We start from the raw sequence: 19,726 nt of genomic DNA on the forward strand, positions 1-19,726 counted from the left end.
TTTGTCACAGAAAATCGGTGCATTCATGTTGATATCACTCAAACTTCTTATGAATAAGCCTTTAAGACTCTAACCAACTATATTTGACCAATATTTGACCTCCAATAATAAAAATCGAACCACTTTCGCTCCCCAATCAAGCTGGAAACCCGATACTACCGTAAATTTGCAATTTGTCATGAAATAACATAGTCGATACAAATTTGAGCATTAAACAATGCAAAACATAGATTATTTATTTAATAAGCTGTTTACTGCCCATGTTCACATAAATGTCCCATATGCAAAAACATCCATATCACCATTACATTAAAAAAAAAATTAGAATCAATCACATTGTAGAAAACAGATTTCTGAACAAGTTCCATAAAGAGTATCAGTATTGGTTCAATATAAGTAGATATATGCCCAATTTCCTGAAATAAATAGTGCCTTTCTCCAAAATTTCTTAATTTAATTACCTTTCACACGATGGGCTCTGCCTACTAAGTTTTGTAATGAATGCTATAGAATAATTTTCATGAATCTGTCAAAACTTGTTATAATTTTTATATTTCAATAAAATATTATCATCATAAAAAATAACTTAGTAGGCAGTGCCCATCATGTGAAAGGTAATTAAATTTAGAAAATTTTGGAGAATGGCACTATTTATTTCAGGAAATTGGGCATATATCTGCTTATATTGAACCAATACTGATACTTTTTTATGGAACTTGTTCAGAAATCTGTTTTCTACAATGTGATTGATTCTAAAAATTTTTAAAATGTAATGGTGTTATGTGGCAGAGGATTGAAAAAATAATTTTCGGATCCTATTGGGTAATAAACAGCTTATTAAATAAATAATCTATGTTTTGCATTGTTTAATGCTCAAATTTGTATCCGGGCAATATTTTGCTGTTATTTCATGACAAATTGTACAAAGAAAAGATTTACTTTCGGTAGTATCGGGGTTTCCAGCTTGGATTTTGGGGTAATTTCAAAGAAAGCTAGAAATCTGGAAAATTTGGTTCGATTTTTTTATTATTGGAGGTCAAATATTGGACAAATATAGTTGGTTAGAGTCTTAAAGGCTTATTCATAAGAAGTTTGAATGATATCAACATGAATGCACCGATTTTCTGTGACTTTTTTGAACAAATATCCCATAAAATCGAAAAATTATATTCAAAAAAAAAAAGTTGCACTAGACCCCTCGACGAAATATTTCGGTATACCCCGCAAAATGTCGGGAAAGAGCCCTTCTTTCACGATGCCAAATATCAGACATACCGAATTTTTTATCTTTGAGGTCTCGAAAAAATACACCGTGAATAGACTTCATCAAAAAAGTCGACCCTAACTGGGACAAAATGCAGTAAACAGGAGCTGCCCCTCACCGTTCCATGGTGACGGGTTAACCTGATTTGCTATAAAAAATGGGTCACACCACAATATTCCTATAATTGGTCGCAGTGGTATTAAGGCTCCACAAAAAAAAAGAATGTCAAAAAAAAATTCTGTATTACGATTCTCCACTGTTCCCTCAAATAACTTCTTAATCTGTGGGAACTTCAAATGGCCTCTTCTGCTGCAGGTGACCCTTTCGCTTATCGGCCAAATTTATATCGGGTTCCTGCTAATAACCACAAGGATCAGCCCACAGTCCTGAGATTGTTTCCGATATCGGAGCAGATCTAAAACTCGGGTTCAAAACCCGCAAAGAATCATTCCAATGTTTATGATTTCCTCCGATTGCTAATGACGGTTTTGCGGGTTCGATTCCGGGCGATGGCCGCCACAGCCCAGGTAATCGAATCAGTCCGACTATTGGTAATAACGGTGCCACAAAACGATTACCGGAGTTGCCGGAGCAACGACCGGAGCAAGGGACTCAAACAGGTATTTTGCTCCGAACCTCCGAATTCCAGGTCACGTTTCTGGTTAACGAGGGTGCAATTTAAAGCGGAACATTATTCGGACCGATATTTGATTCTTTGGTGGGCGATTATTATTTGAACATCGTCTGCTGGAGATTTAATACTTTTGGTTTGGAATTGGATTTGAAATGTTCCGATACAGGTAATAAAAAAAAACAAACCCTTCAATATGTTATGAAAACTCAACCAAGCGGTAACAATTGCAAAATATTGCGAGCTTGCACACAGAAAGCCCCTTAAATGGATGCGGAACGAAGTTTTGCGAACTCGCAGCAAGCTGATTCCCCGGAAAAACGCACTTCCATTTGCGAAAAGCTCACATTATATTTGCACACCACAACGCTCAACACGCCCAACCCTGGTCCCCACCCTGGTCGTTTATACGCAGATGTTGGAAATGAAAATGGATTCTATTCATTTTTCCCGCAGTTTGTCTACCTTCGCGAAATGGTGTATTGGATTGCGGCGCATAAATTCAACATATTTTCCACTCACCTTCCGCGCGGTGCATCGTGAACGAGTATGACACAATGGTAGGGTAGTTTGGAAATTGTTGGCATTTGATAAACTTAAAACTGAGTAGGTACAAATTATCTCGAAACTTGCATTCCGAATGAAAAAAAAAACGGAATTTAATATTGATAATCTAAAATTGACAAATTACCATCTTTGAACGAATAATTCAACACCACTTGGTTGTCATGCATGCACGCACACACCCGTGGTCGTAATAAAATAAATGGATTTGCAGCTCGCAATAGGCATCAAATATGTGCCATTTGTGGCCAGTCTGATGGAAATGAAATGTTTTTGACGAGATGGGTTTTTTTTAAATGGAAATCACCTTTTTGGTAGATTACAAAAAAGGCAATTGTTTATATATTAAAATTTGTTTTGCATTTCGAAAATAGATCATGAACTTTTTTCTTGAATGTCTATGAATTAATATTTCGGTAATGATTTCAATTATCCGATCATATTGGGGGTTTATTTTTCTTCAATCAAGCAGCGATGGAACTATCCTCATTTTTAAATTCTAATCTGCAAACGTGGTGCAACACGATGACTACAATTTCTCAAAAATACATCAGTGAGTTAGCAACTCAATTCAATTCAATTCTGTTTATTTCTGTGGTTTATCAAATAACTATTGTTTTTGTAACCAACCCCGGTGGGAACTCTGGTAGTATGCTGACAGGGAAGGGGGGCTCCATCCTCTTCGGAGGGTGTAGCTATGCCGTTAGGCCTCGTGAGAAAGGCCCCCGTTACGGTGTCGAGAGAAAACCGGAGCTGGGTCTCGGTAGCTTCAAGGTGGCAGCCCCACCCCGAGACTAGGTATCGCAGCCCCAATCCGGCTGCATACCGAAAATAACAACATTACGAACAATCAAGAAGGAATAAGGATCCGGAACAAACGGCACAGACCTAGGCACGAAAAGGACACCGATTGGAAACTCGGAACATGGAACTGCAGATCGCTACGTTTTGATGGGTATGAGTACGCTCTGTTGAACGAGCTCAAACCCCGCAACTTCGATGTTGTAGCACTGCAGGAGATGTGCTGGAAGGAGCGAGATGTGGGAGGATGATGCTTTGGAGCTCACCATGTACCAGAGCGGCGGAGCCGAAAACAAGCTGGGAACCGGCTTCATAGTGTTGGGCAAGATGCGGAGTCGTGTGATAGATTGGGAGCCGATCGACGACCGGATGTGTAGGTTGAGGATTAAAGGCCGTTTCTTCAACTATCACATCTTCAACGTACATTGCCCACACGAGGAATCATCCGATGCCGAGAAGGAAGCGTTCTACGCGAAGCTGGAGCAGAAGTTCGACAGCTGCCCGCAGAGGACGTCAAGATCGTCATCGGAGATATGAACGCCCGCATAGGAAGGGAGGAGATGTACAAGCCGGTGATCGGGCCGAACAGCCTGCACACCGTCACGAACGACAACGGCCAGCGGTGCATCAACTTCGCAGCCTCCCGCGGTATGGTGGTACGGAGCACATTCTTCCCCCGGAAAGACATCCACAAAGTCACCTGGACATCGCCTAATCAACGAACAAAAACACAAATCGACCACGTTCTCATCGACGGCCGATTCTTCTCGGACATACGGAACATCCGCACGTACCGCGGTGCGGACATCCACTCGGACCACTACCTGGTGGGTGCAAGCATGCACTCAAAACTGTCGACGACGTACCACCGACGACGGAGCCGGCTCCACCGCCGTTCAACACCGAGCGGCTGCAGGACACGGCTGCGGCTCAGCTACGTGCAGCAGCTGGAAGCGAGCCTGCCAACGGAGGAGGAACTCGGCGCTGCCTCGCTCAACGATGGATGGAGCAGAATATGCTCGGCCATCGGCAGTGCCGCTGAAGCCGCGCTAGGTAGTACGGTCCAAGTTGGAAAGCAGCGCTGGTTCGACGAGGAGTGCCAGCGGCTACTTGACGAGAAGAAAGCAGCTTATGCGGTGAAGCTGAGGGCTGCAACCGATGAGAACGTGGCCAGATACAAACAAGCGCTGAAACAGCAGAGAACGGTCTTCAAGCTCAAGAAGCGCCAGCTGGAAGATCGCGACCGCGCCGAAATGGAGCAGCTGTTCCGGCAGAACGAGACGCGAAAGTTCTACGAGAAGGTTAACCGGTCCCGCAAAGGCTATGCGCCGCAAGCCAACACTTGCCGGGACGCCGAGGGAAACCTTCTTATGGACAAAGGCGAGGTTTTGAACAGGTGGCAGCAGTTCTTCAACGAGCACCTCAACGGCGATGTAGCGCATGGAGACGGCTTTGAAACCCAACTTGGACCGCCCGCAGCTGACCAACAGTTCCCGGCACCTGATCTGGAGACGGTGAAGAAGGAGATCAGGCAGCTGAAGAACAACAGGGCCGCCGGTAAAGATCGGTTACCCGGTGAGCTCTTCAAATATGGAGGAGAGCAGTTGGCGAGGGCGATCCACTTGGTGATTTCTAAGATCTGGAGGAGGAGAAACTACCAGAAGAATGGATGGATGGTGTCGTGTGTCCCATCTACAAAATGGACGATAAGCTGGACTGCGGCAACTACCGCGGCATCACGCGTATCAACGTGGCCTATAAAATCCTCTCCGAGATCCTCTGCCGTCTGCTGACACCGTACGCACGGAGGTTCAAGCGGGGTTTACTGGCGCTCGGGCCACCACGGACCAAATTTTCTCGCTCCGGCAGATCCTCGAGAAATGTCGTGAGTACAACGTGCCCACACATCACATCTTCATCGATTTCAAGGCAGCGTACGATACAGTCGACCGCGAACAGCTATGGCAGATCATGCACGAGAACGGATTTCCGGACAAACTGACTCGGCTGATCAAGGCTACCTTGGATCGTGTGATGTGTCACGTGCGAGTGGCAGGGGAGCTAGCGGACCCCTTCCAATCGCACCAAGGGTTACGACAAGGTGACGGCTTATCCAATGCGCTGTTTAACATCGGACTTGAGGGAGTTGTGCGAAGAGCGGGTATAGACGAGAGGCACGATTTGCAACAGGACAGTCCAACTTCTTGCTTATGCGGACGACATTGACATTATAGCAAGAGACCTAGAGACGGTGAAAGGGTTTACACCGCCTTAAAGACGCAAGCAAGACGAATTGGATTGGCCATGAATACGACGAAAACAAAGTACATGAAAGGGAGGGGCTCAAAGGACGTTGACCCCCCAAGACTCACCCCTTTAGCTGTGGATGGCGATGTGCTGGAGGAGGTGAGCGAATTCGTGTACTTGGGATCGCTGGTAACGGCCGACAACGACACCAGCTTAGAGATCCGGACTCGTATCCACTCCGCGAATCGCGCCTACTTTGGATTACGGAAAACCTTGACATCTGATCGAGTGCAACGCGCCACGAAGCTGACCCTGTACAAGACACTGATTAGACCGGTTGTCCTCTATGGCCATGAGACCTGGACGCTGCGGCAAGAGGACGAACGAGCCCTTGGAGTTTTCGAACGGAAGGTGCTGCGAACGATCTACGGTGGAGTACGTACAGCTCAGAACGAGTGGCGAAGGCGCATGAACCACGAACTGCACGCGCTGCTGGGAGAACCGACCATCGTCACCCTGGCGAGAATCGGGAGGCTCAGGTGGGCCGGCCATGTCGCGAGGATGGACGAAGACCATCCTGTCAGGATGCTCTTTGACCGCGCGCGACCGGATGGCGGCACAGGCCGACGAGCAGGAGCACAGCGTGCACGATGGGGAAATCAGATCGAGGCGGACCTAAGAAAGATCTGCAACCTAGGAGACTGGCGAGCTGCAGCCCAGAACCGAGCAACATGGAACAACCTTCTTGATACAGCACGGGCACCGCGTATGGTGTTCTAAGCTGATTGGTATGGTATGTATTGTTTTTGTAACAGCAATACAGAGTTTTGGATGATCCTTTCAGCTGTGTATAATACTTCTATCTCTGTGAATACAATTATAGTTTGTTAAAACAGTAAGCGATAAACAGGAAAACAACTCGCAAAAAAACTTGTTACTATTAATGAGTTAACAATAATAAAATTTATGTGTTATTTGTTTGCTAGCATAAGTCATCTTTTTCAAAAAGACTAAACATCTTGTTTATCATATCTCATCATTCACCTGTTATCAATATATTTTCATAACAAAATGTATATTTCTCGGTTCAGTATTAGCAATAGATTCTTTTGACGACCTCCAGCACAATTTCTGTTTTTTTTTTTTTTTTTCTAAAACAAGCATAATTTTCATTTATTCATGTTTTTGAGTTGACTTCATTTAAGAAAGAAAACAAATTTATTCATTTTTTAAATTTATTAAAAAAAAACACCGCAAGGGTGCGTAGAAACTCACGAAAACTCAATAAGAAAAGAATAAAATTTAAAATCACAAGCAATAGTATTAACATTTGAATTAAATGCATTTGACACCTGCCCTGTTGTTTTGCAATCATTAGTTTTCAAAATATCTCAGTATCCATCTATCTAAGAATTTCACAAAAAATGAAAATATAAATGGTAATAAACACAGGGGAATGCATTTTAAATTGTTTTCAGCTGATTGTAGTCACAATTTCGTTAACAATTTCAAGTTTTTTGGAAAAATGTTTTTAGCCCCCTGATTTTTCGGACCGTTTTGGAATGAGGGGGAAAGTGACATAAACTTTGAATAATATTTGCAACGGCCTTAAATGATTAAAAAAACTATTATAAAAATAAACGTGTAAATAATTTAGAGGAATAATTTAGTTACGTTAGGAATCTGAAAACGACTAAGATAAACTTTTCTGGCTTAGAAAAACTGTCACAAAAGAAAACATTTTGCAGCATTGATTCGTTCATTTAAATCTCCAACTCCATACAATTTTGGCAACAGTCCATACAAAAATGGAATGTAGATATTCGTAATTATGTATATAGGGCCATCTCTTTTTTGGCAACACAACTTTTCGACAAATTTCCTCTCGTCAAAAATGAATCGTGAATAAATCAAACATTATTTTTCTTCTAAATTGTTGTTGAAAACCAATCTAAAACTCCACACGATAATGAAAAATATACAAAATGAAGTTGATTTTTGGCAAGCAGAAAAGTTTGTGAAAACCGTGCTGCCAAATGCCAATCTGTGTCGCAAAGTATTTTTCACATAAATTTGGTGTCTTCAGCAAAACCGTAGCAGATATAATTAGGACTTTAAAAAAATACGCTCTAAATATTTATGCCAAGATAGATATTTTTGAAAATAAAAACTGGGATTTTCGATACGTCGCACACAAAAATGAGTAAATGAAAAACGATTAAAAATCAACCTTTTTCACTAAAACTGCGATAACTTTAAAAAATCAGCAATGAACTTATACTCTTTTGGTTACCAAAAGTTATGTCCATTGATTACGAAAATTACCAGTCCAGTTTTGAGCCAAAACGGGGCACCTATATTTTCTTCCAGAAAACTTGAAAACATTTATGGAAATATAAGTTTTATTAACTGAATCTTTAACCCCTTCCCGCCCAGAGCAAAATCGAGATTTTTTGCGTGTTTTACCGTAACTCATAACAGAATCGACCAAATTGGATGAAATTTTAATGGTTATAAGTTAACATCTAATCTAATCTAATCTAATCGAACACATGCGCAGCCAGTCCGAAGAAAGCATCCGGGAAGAACTTATGGTTAGATTACGCCTCAAGCTCCTTCTTGTCATTATTCATGATTGCAGTACTTTTGAGAACCCCCGAAGTGTATTACACTCATTAAAGCGGCCCGGCCTACTGCGTTGCATTAACCGCATGAGACAGATTCTATGAACGGATCCCACATTTCATAGAACCATCAGGGGAAAAAGAAGAAGCCGGGGACATACCGTACCAACCGGTTCGAGTTATTTATAGATAATAATGGTGTGTGGTGTGTAGGGGAATCGTTGGAGAAGGGATTGTTGTATTATATAGTTAATGACCTTGTGACATTATTTCACTACTACGGATTAATTCACTCAATGGGTGTCAACCCCTCGGTGGCCGAGTGGCTAGAGCATCTGATTACCAACCCAAAGGTGTGAGTCTCGAATCCCACCTGATTCTATGCGTTTTTTGTTCATATTCAAAGTTCAATTACAGTCGAAAAATTTCAAGTAAACCGGTCGGGAATCGAACCCTGAACCTTCCGCTTATGAGGCGGGAGCCGTAGCCATTAAGCCACGGGCCGGTCTCAATGGTCATAAGTTAACATTCTATATAAACTAACGCAGGTTGAGCAAAGTTGAAAAAAAGTATGGCTGCAGAGAAATTTAATTTTAAAGACAAAAATTAGTGGGGCTCTATAGTAACCATGGGCGTTAGAGGGTTAATGTATTTTCTTGCTTTGATAATCATATTAAACATGTTTGGGCTAGCTCAATATTATTAAATATTTCCAATATACAGAGCCGCAAAAATAAGACTAATGAATCCACTGGTCTGGTGCATAAGGCATTTTAAAACCTTTTTTTTCATTAAAATGTTGAAACCATGGCTTATTGTTTCAATTTCTTTTTTAATATTTTTTATTATTTTGCACACTGCTCAACTTTGGTAAGAGTCGAGAGACAGCTCTTTTTTCAAATCATTTGCTGAAGCGTAATCAAATTTGCAAGCGAAAAGCAATTTTTTCGATCAAACTCGCAGTATTCAAATTATTTAGTGTTGATTTTAGGTAAACAGTATATTTTTCTTTTTTTATATTTTCAAAAATGGTCACTATTTTTAAAAATCGAAAAACTGCAAATATTTCACTGAAATCAAACTTTAGGTGGCTCTATCTTGAAAACGGAGCCCTATATCAAAAAATCTGTAAAGTACTTTTCGATTGGAAATTCAATTTTACATTAAAAAATTACGTCAAATTTGTTTTTGCATAAAATTTCAATTTTTTTCGTAAATCACTATTTTTCAAAAATGTATAACTCGGCGGCACATTTTTTGACCATACTGCTCTACAGCTCAAAAGTTGCGGGTTTTGTCCCCTAAAACATATCAAAAAATCTCGAAAATCAAAAAATACGTATTTTGGGAAATTGAGTTTCAGTGAAAAAAAAAGTGAATAAAAAATTCGGATTTTTTTCCCTGTGCCTATTTTTTTCTCAATAGTCCTTAACAATGCCAACAACTTTGCCCAAGACACCAAATTGATCAGAATTTTTTTGAATATTTACGTACCATTTTTGTATGGCCAGCTGCCAAAATTGTATGGAGACTTGTATGGGTGAACCAATGACACAAAACAGCATCTTTGGTCATAGGGAAGGCCCCCACAAAGTTTAAGCCAAATCAAAAAATACAAATTAAATCCATTTCCGGTTTTGGTAGAGAATTGCTCTAGAGCATTGTATTTGAAAGTGCAGTCGATCCAAAAAAAAAAACAAAAAAAAAAACCGGCAGATTGGTACAAATCTGAAACGTACTTTTCAAACCATGGTTGAAATTATTTTTTCTCCAAAAATCATAAAAATAAAAAAAGGTTAAATTATTTTAAGGCTTCGCAAAAAAAAAATTAAAGCAAAAAAATCTTGATTTCCTTCTAGTTGAAACTGTCGATTATTTTGTTTAGTTAGCTTGGTTTGAGATATAAAGAGACTTTGAATTTAATTTTCGATTCACTCAAATGAAACTAAATAAAATTCAAGCTACTTGCTAGTAAGCATCAAGTTGTCATAGCATATAAATTAATATACTGTACCTTCCTAATTACAATTCCTATCGCTTGTCTTGCACATCATCTTACCCAAACAACTCATCTCCACGACAATTACTTGTTCAAAGATAGATCCTTCGTCCCTCAGTTTCCGAGCCGTTCCATGCGCCGAGCGGCCAAGTTATCACCTATCCCGGAAGGAGGCGAAAGCACAACTCACCTCCGGAGCCGAGGAAAACGTGACCGGAATCGATTTTGCTGCTTCTTCAACAGGAAATACCAACAAACGTGAACGAGCAGCATTTTCATCATCTTGGTCGACGCTAGAACCGAGCCCTGGGCCAAGCAGGGTGGGTAGTGGGTGGTGTCCCTTGTGGAAACGAAGCTGATGAGCGCCGGGCAACGTTCGATGATCTACAAACAATATGTGTACCAGGTCTGGGATATATATGGGTGTCGATTACACACTTCAAGAGGACAGGAATATCGTGTTATTTCTGGAAATGTTTGTACATATAGCTGGTGCTAGCTAACCGACCATCCAGCATGTTTACCTAGGAAATTAATTCATATTGATCCGGGCATTTGCTGCACCGGCCATTGGCGAGAAAATTTTCTCGGGAAGCTATGTCCGACACTTGTAATCGAGGACACGTGAACATTCCAGGCAGAGCCAGAAACGTCTTGGAAACTGTGTTCACACTTCGAGAGGGAGTTCAATCGAACCGATATTTCACACTCCCTGGGGAGGTTCTTCTGGTCATTTGGCACAGGAATGTGCTTCGATAACGCCGCCGCTTGGCTTGTCACTTTAGACGAAGTCATCACTTCTGAAAGTTTCATCTAGATGTATTAATGATGTGAATGAACAGTGGATTGTTAAAATTTAAAAATATGCCAGTCACTAGCATGATCACTCGCTTGCAACACTGATAAGAATATAAGATGTCAAACTCAATTTAATTTAGGAATAAACAAGATCAAAGTCCGGATGTTTAATATCACCAAAATAATATCATAGACCTAACTCCGACACACTCGTAATTTCGCACACACTGTCATACTCACATGACCATACGCACAATAAAGGTCGTCAGGTCAGACCACGTGTGATTACGTGATGCGAATTTCGGTGGCCATCTTTCCGGGCCCAAACCGTACAACTATAGGGACTCATAAATACACGCCCTCACCGCGCGTAGATACACGGGGATGTTTATGCTCGACGGCAAATAAAAGCAGTTAAGGAAGAAGGTGGCAATCATCATCATCACCGCCACCATGATTTTGGCCTGACACTTTTCCCATGAGAAGGGGGAAAACGTTTTCCAGCTGAAATCACGGTTAATTGGGATGTTGTTTTGCAACATTTTGGTTCATTTTTCAATTTTTGTGAAAGATTTGATGAGCACTGGATCGAATTTCGATTCAAACAAATAATATTTCAAACAAAGATGAAAATCTCGCAAATACCCCTGGATCTAAACCCAATTCAGGTGAAGCGGAAATGTAACGTAATGTCGTCGGTGGCCAACCCCGAAAAGGTAATGTCATATCACGTCGTCGTCCCGACCCGACCGACCGCCAGGTCAGATTCAATTTATGCAATATAGGACCGCAGGAAAGCAAAGTGGCCAATATAATTTATTTATGCCACTTTGAGGACGTTCCGGATTGCTTCACGCTGGCGTGCCCACGTCGACTGTCCGGGAATGCATGATGTTTCGTCCACGTGGGAATGTTTGTTTGCTTTTTGCCTGAGTTTAAAAGCTGGGACTTTTTTGTGAGTTTTTGCCATGTCTAATTTCATTGATTGATTTGATTTAATTGAACGAGGTGATTCTATGTTTTGACGTTGTGTTCAGTATGTTGGCTCAGTTTTTTTAAACATTTTCTGTTTTATAAAAAAACTTGATTATGAAATTGACATTTTCTATCAACAATTTATGAAACTGAATACGACTAAACTCGATGTTGTTGACAAAGGGAAATTTGATATTTAATTATCGAAAAATTTAAAAAAAGAAAATTTGCAGTGTTTGATTTATAAGCTGCCACCAGGGATGCGAAATTATCGTATTTGAGCATCTCATTTTTTTTTTTTTGCTCCCTTGAAAGCAGTAATCATTGATTCGTGAGTCAACCAAAATTTATTGTTGGTTTTGATTACTTTACAAAGCTCCCAAAAGCATATTACAGAAAAAGTAGCTAGATTCGATCATGTCGCATCACTGTGTGCAACAGTTGTATCGTGATATTTAAAATCTATTCTTTTCGTGTCTATTTAAAATGCAAGCTTTTGATCACGTTCACGTTATCAGTGATTTGATTAAGGGGAAGAATGGAAACCATACCAAATTTTAAACTTCTACTAATCAGCCAAGCGTATTGCTCAAGTGTTCCATTTATTTCCATTTATTTAATATACAAACAAATGCACTTAAATTCAATTCAGCCATGCATTTTCTGGTGCATAATCTGAACTGTTGCCAGAGAGGGTGGCCTCCTGGCTGAAAGTTATATGGAATGAGAATAATAATTACAAACAAAAAATCTTTGTCCAGTCCTCAGCGAACTAAAATTCTGGCTACACCCCTGTGCAATTGAAATGGTTCGAATCATTCAACATTTATTTGTTTCCATCGATTATTTTGAATTTGACCTCAGAATGTTAACGTTCTTTGTCATGCTGGTCATGCCTGTGACATAACCACCTATGGTCCACTGGAAAAGAATTACCGGTTGCGGCCAAAAAATTGCCAAAATAAGCCAAATTTAAGGGATTTACAAAAACAATTTTGTTTCAATAAAAAAGTAAAATAAATAATTGCTTCATACTTGAAAGAAATCACCGTGGTTTGGTGTTGATGAGTATTTTAGCAATGACCTTCACACAAAATTATTATTTTGTCAATCTTATCGTCTTATGGAATAGCACAGCTTTGTCACATTAGAAAGTTAGTGTAAGATTTCAAATTAAGTCAACATCTAAAAAAAGTAATAAAGTAATTTAATCCAACTAAAATATTCTTCAAAAATAAATAAGAAACAAATAAAATACTAAAGTAGAATTTTTGTATCTACAGTGACAATTTTAGTTATTTTTTTAAAGCTAGCCAAAATATCAAAAAATGCCTTTTTTATTTTGCAGAAAATAAGTTTCAAAAGATTACGAATGTCTTGCAATAAGGCTAGTACAAATTTTATTTAAAGTTTTTATCTCCACCTCCCTTCAAAGTAAGCCCGAAAAATCAGGGGACAAGAAATATGTTTTCGATAAACTTCAAAATTTTAATGAAAATTTAAATACAATCAGCTAAAATCAATATAAAATGCATTCCTCTGCGTTTAGAATCATTTTTGCATGTTTTGGCTAAGCATTTGAGAAAATTTTCGATGTTAAGTATCGCAAAACGTTTTTTATCGCTAATTTTTTTGTTTTTGTCAAACCTTAAAGTGATTGTGTGACTAATGATTGCAAAATAACTAAACTACTGTAAATGCATTTTAAAAAAAATTTGCATCCAAATGTTGAAACTATGGCTTGTTATTTAAATTTTTATTTTGTTGCCCCTTCTCGACCCCAGCCAGAGCCGAGGGACAAAAACTTTGAAAAGTATTTGCATCGGCCTAATAAGTTTTAAAAACAAAACAAAAATTTGGGAAAAAGTAAACATCAAAATGTTTCGAGACTTTCCATCACCTGTAAACATTATTATAAAAAAAAAACTATATATTTAAAATTGGTTTCACTTCTGTTTCAATTTATATTTAGAATTTTTCTTACTGAATCTTACTGAAAACGTGGTAATAATCGGTAAATTGGAGGGTAGATTGATCGATTTTTATGGAAAATACATTGTCTATAAAAAAACGACAACCTTTCTAAAGTGACCAAATATAGAAGGAAATACTTAATTCTAAATACGAACAATTGTTAAAAATTTTAACTTGCATTATTTTTGGGCTAAACATGTTATTATTCATAATTTCAGAATGTGTGTCATGATTTTAAGCAAAGACATTGTTTTCTCCATAAAAATCGATCAATTAAAAAAAAAAAAATTTTACCCTCCAATTTACCGATTATTACCACGTTTTCAATATGATTCCGCTTAAAAATTATAAATAAATTTAATAAAAACCGTCAAATTTAAATTGAGATATTTAAAAATAGACACCGATAGACACAGAGATATTTTCGGGAAATGTAGTTGAAAGTGTGCACTTTCAGGAGCATTTTTCGGTTTTGCGCCAAAATGCGCCATTTTGACAACATAGCAACTTGAATATAGGCTCAAAATCACTTAAAAATGGTTATAACTCCTCAATAAAAGCTCAAAACATTTTGCTGTCTTCGACAAAGATGTGTTATTTTATGTCATAAACAACTCTTCAGAACATAGTAGGCCGCTAAAATGCAAACATTTTGAGTTATCACCAAAAAAGTGCTCTTTTAAAATCTATTCAATTTTTTTATAGATTTTCATAACCGTAAAAATCACATCAAAATAAACCAAAAGTAATATTTCTCGAGTTAGTTTTCAAAAAGTGCTAAAAAAAACAAAAAAAATATAAATGAAAAACGAGAAAAAAAATATAGGGTCATTTGGAACTAAAGACGTCTTTCGATCGATTCTCGTGTAATTAAGGAATTTTAAACTTCAAAAATACTTTAACTTGTTCATCTACAGGTCCTTTAAACGTTCTTCACAAAGAAGCAATGAATATTTCATTTGTTCTATAAAAAATCAAATAAGTTTCGAAGGTCGGGATGGCTGATACGACGTATTGTAAATTAACTAGAGATTTTTAAGAAAAACAAATCCTTAATTTTACTGATACAAGTCAAATTAATTGAAAACAGTTAAAACTGATTTTTTATACAGTTATACTCTTACTAACTTTGTCTGATATAGTTCTTAATATTTTATGTACCGCATCGTTAAACAAAGTTTTCAATATTTTTTTTTCAAATTATTGTATTTGAAAATCCTCAAACAATTTATTTTGGATTAATTTAATAAGGTCGATGCAAATATTTTTCAAAGTTTTTGGCTCTCGACTGGCCGGAGTCGAGAGGGGGCAAAAAAATAAATAAAATATGAAAATTGAAAATAACAAGCACCACTTGAATGAAAAGGGGTTCAAAAATTCATTAAAAACTAGTTCAGTTGCTTTGCATTTTTTTTGCATTCATTAGTTTTAAAAGAGTGTAATATTTGACGAAAACAAAATTTATTTAAACTTTTTTCGGACTGTACACTAGGGTGGTCCAAATCCGGACTTTTTTGGGGCTACCCCTGAAATCAAAGATTGACCCATCACTAGGCTAAATTCCAAATTTGAGCTCATTCTGACCACGGGAACCCCTTCCTCCAATCGCTTAAAGTTTGTATGGGCAAAATTGTCAAAATGTATGGAGAAAAGCAATTGTTTTACTTTTTTACCTGTGGAAGGCGCCATGATAATCCAATTCTCACCATATCTCAAATGTAGAACCTTCATTAAATTTAGAACAACTTTCCCAAAGACACCATATTTTTAGGATTTTTTCCCGCGAAGTTATTAACGCCCAAAACTGACCTTTTTTGCGCGGCCAGCTGTAAGGGGCTACCTAACAACGATGTTTATTTCCAATTCGTACACGCACGTGCTCTCTCAGGTTCAAACTCTCTCACGAGCTTGCTCGCTTGCCTGCCTGCCTGTTTACCTACAAGCGCGCGCTGTTTCTCTGCTTGGACTTTTGTCGTCGTCGTCGTTTTCGTTTGCCGTCCGTGTTTTTCCAAGCATTACAAGCAGTTGTTCCGATATGCTAAGTAAACATGACAATTATTCAATTATTAAAAAAAAAAATCTTCAGGTAATACAAATTACGTTACTTTAGGTAGTTTGCTTTAACAAAAAAATACTTTATAACAAATCAATACAAATCAAAGCAATTTTAAAACTATTGCTAAAAGTTTTCATTCATACTCTCTATAATTATTACTTTTTGTGCTGTCTGGAAATTTCTTTCTGTGTTCCTCGACCACCTGCAACAAATATTGCAACTTTTCTAGTTTTTTTGTCAGCATACCTGTATTTTTTGTTTTTTTTTTTAATCAATAACACTATCTCTATTTAAAAATTTACTCAATAATGACAGATGACGATGGATGGATGACGATCAAGGATGAACTAATTTATCGAAATTTTTATTCTCTCTCACACGCTCTGATAATATAATATCTATAGTTAGTCACATATTACATTGAATTTTATATCTTAAATCAAAGCTGCTATTTTAATTAAAAATTATAATAAACATGCCAGGGATGCAGCGCAACGGACGGCAAACGAAAACGACGACGACGACAAAAGTCCAAGCAGAGAAATAGAGCGCGAGCTTGTAGGCAAACAGGCAGGCAGGCAGGCAGGCAAGCAAGCTCGTGAGAGAGTTTGAACCTGAGAGAGAGCACGTGCGTGTATGAATTGGAAATAAACATCGATGGAAAAAATCCTAAAAATATGGTGTCTTCGGGAAAGTTGTTCTATATTTAATGAAGGTTCTACATTTGAGAAATGGTAAGAATCGGATAACTATGGCGCCTTCAACAGGTAAAAAAGTAAAACAGTTGCTTTTATCCATACATTTTGACGATTTTTCCCATACAAACTTTAAGCGATTGGAGGGAGGGGTTCCCGTGGTCAGAATGAGCTCAAATTTGGAATTTAGCCTAGTGATGGGTCAATCTTTGATTTCAGGGGGTAGCCCCAAAAAAGTCCGGATTTGGACCACCCTACTGTACACTGAAAATTTGGCATTTTGTTTGAATGCATTTTTAGTTGATTTAAGCTGAGCACTTGAATTTCCATTGAAATGTTGATGCTTTTTTTTTTTGAAGAAATATATTTTGTTTATATTTTATGTTTTCTATTATATTGGATTATTGTTAATGCCCAGCAGGAAATTCCATGACTCTCTCAAGTCAAATAAACAACCCTGTTAATTCAAGGGTTTTCCCAGATTTTCCACAAACCCCACTACGATCTGTAATATCTTTAGTGAAATGAGGCCAATCCCGGATTTTTATTACGGCGGCGGCAGCTCAATTTCAACTTTCCAGCGAAACGCCGAAAATAGTATTTAAAAGAACCCAAGTTGCAACGTGACAACATGCTCCTCTTTGCATGTGACAGAAGAAAAATGCCAGCCAAACTTTCCCGGAAGCATAATTAATTTTTAAAGTGATTTGTCTGGAAAGTTCCTTCTTTTTGTTGCTCCTTCTTTCGCTGGCAACTTTTTTTCCCGGTGGTTTTGTATCGTAATGTCGCGCTAGACTATTGTGTCGGAATGTTTCGCCGAACAAACTCGGCGAAACTTTTCGCTTTTGCATGTGTAGCCTGACGACTTTTGGGCTGAAAAAAAAGATGGCTGGAACTGTTGAAGTGGAAAAATGATGACGAGAAATTTTTCGGGCCTTTTTTTATCAACTGCCTACGGGTTTACGAAAAGTTTGCAGTGTATTGAAGGCAGACTTTTGCAAGTAGGGAAATTGATTTTGGATTGGTCGACTTGAAAAGAAGGTTTTGATTGACGTAAGGTTACAGTTGGTTGATTGGATTTAAAATGTTTTACTTTTCACAGTACTGAACTGCTGCAGCAATCAAGATTGGAAATAATTGCACGTCAATTAGTGTCTATTTTTATTCCTTCAGGCAATCAATACGAGTTTTTTTTTCTGATCGAGTCAGTATTTCAGCGAAAGTTGAGCACGATGCATGTTTTCTCTGAGTTGACGGGGGAAATTCGACACATAAACTATTGGCATGCAAATGTTGGAGCAGGAATCAAAAATGCAAATATATCAATTCCTGTAAGTTTTTATTTGCCTTGTTCACATATCATCTTGCAATACAATTTACTTTTAGAACGTAGCTTCCTTCCTGAACAATCAGCTTACAACGGATTTGATGATGGCGTTGATTTATATCAGGAGTGCTGAAATATTTTTTGGATTTCACACTATTTATGAGGATAAGAATTGTGATTTATATTACTCCAAACGTTCCAGTGAACAGGCCAGATATTCCCTGGTCCAGTACCGCACATCCAAGTTTTCAATTTACATACGGGATTCGGGAGCGATCAGTAGAAAGCTGTACATATTGGGCACTTTTTCTCTTTATTATTGGATCGCAACAATATGCCTATTCCTTCTTGTGATGAAATTGGTAATCATAATCAAATATGCTAGTCCCAAACGATCAAATCTGACCGCCATGATTCAGTCAAATTTAAACGTTTTCGTTTCTAACGGAACTGCTTCTGGATCATATTTTGAATCATTTAAACTGATACTTCTCATATATTCTATGTTTAGCCTGATCAGTACTATCGCCTTGGTTGCATTTTTATCTACCGAGCAAGTAATGCGACCTGTGCGAAAGCCTTTCAAATCCCTCAGTGAGTTGATTGATCTTGGATCCATTCCACTATGCGTCAACCCAAAGTCCCCAACGTACGACTACATCCGGCAAACGGAACATCATCCCAACCTGAAAATTATCCTGAACTCCGCGAAATGTCCAAAAGAGTTCCTCTCTAGAAACCAATTCGCAGCTGAAATCTGTCAAACTCGAGATCGGATCGCCTTCGTCGACAAGTACAACTTTGCTTCCGAGTACAACCTCAAAGAGCTGAGCCAGTTTCCGTGTACAATTGTGCAAATTGTAGAAAACATCTACTCGTTTCCACTCGCCATCACTTATCGGCCAGGATTCCCCTTCAAAGAAGATTTGAATCGACTGTAGGTAGACGGTTACTAATATATCCAGCGTTACAAGAATTGTTGCTTTCAGATTTCTCAGAATGCTTGAGATGGGATTTCAGCATCTATTTGAACAGAGAAACATCAATAGGTACAAACACCTTCAACAACAGAATCTCGACAATTGGAGCGATGCACGTTATCCGGAGGTTACGATGAAGATGATCCAGAATACAATGGTTACGAGCGTTGCACTGCTTGGATTATCTGTTCTGTTTTTGCTTTGCGAAAAAATGTGTAAAATGTCATGGGTTTCAATTCTAAGACGCATGAAGAGTCAATTGAGAATGGTTAGATTAACAGTTTGGAAACAAATGATGAACTTTAAAGAAAACGTTATCAACAGAAATCTAAGTCACTTGGCATCAACTTACGAACACGTTAAAAACAAAGTAGATCAACTACTGAGAAAAATCACTGAACTATAAAAAGAAACAAAATAAAACCATGGCAACCTTATCCAAACATTGTTCCAGCATTCTCAGCACCCTCTGCTCCTAATGTAATCAAAGTCAATGAAAGTAAACAGTGCAGCGAACCGTGTCGGACCACCTAATTGCTTTATGTGGAATGAATTAACTTGATCTAACGCGCTGCTGTCGCTACCATGCGTTCATTAGAACAGACCAAGTCCCCGGGAGACAACTAGCCCCGGCACACTCGTAATGATTGCATAAAATATTCATTCCGCACAATATTACATTTCAGTGTCCGCTTCCCCTCGCACCCGATATTCGCACGCTTTTCCCTTTCCTGATGAAGCACCTTTCGTCAGGTGGAAAATGGGCTGGGAAAGTTTTCGGCTGTTGGCGC

At 38.5% G+C, this 19,726-nt stretch overlaps 1 protein-coding gene across 1 annotated transcript; it reads left to right on the forward strand.

Annotated features, from left to right (window-relative positions):
* Positions 1 to 17,857: 17,857 nt before the first annotated feature.
* Positions 17,858 to 19,466, forward strand: LOC119767676. Its single transcript, XM_038256817.1, has 3 exons — positions 17,858 to 17,959; positions 18,015 to 18,892; positions 18,945 to 19,466. The coding sequence occupies exons 1-3, from the start codon at positions 17,861 to 17,863 to the stop codon at positions 19,339 to 19,341; spliced, it is 1,374 nt and encodes a 457-aa protein (XP_038112745.1). The 5' UTR covers positions 17,858 to 17,860; the 3' UTR covers positions 19,342 to 19,466.
* The last annotated feature ends 260 nt before the right edge of the window (positions 19,467 to 19,726 follow it).

This window comes from Culex quinquefasciatus, chromosome 2 (genome assembly GCF_015732765.1).
Source record: "Culex quinquefasciatus strain JHB chromosome 2, VPISU_Cqui_1.0_pri_paternal, whole genome shotgun sequence".
In the NCBI taxonomy this organism is placed as follows: domain Eukaryota; kingdom Metazoa; phylum Arthropoda; class Insecta; order Diptera; family Culicidae; genus Culex; species Culex quinquefasciatus.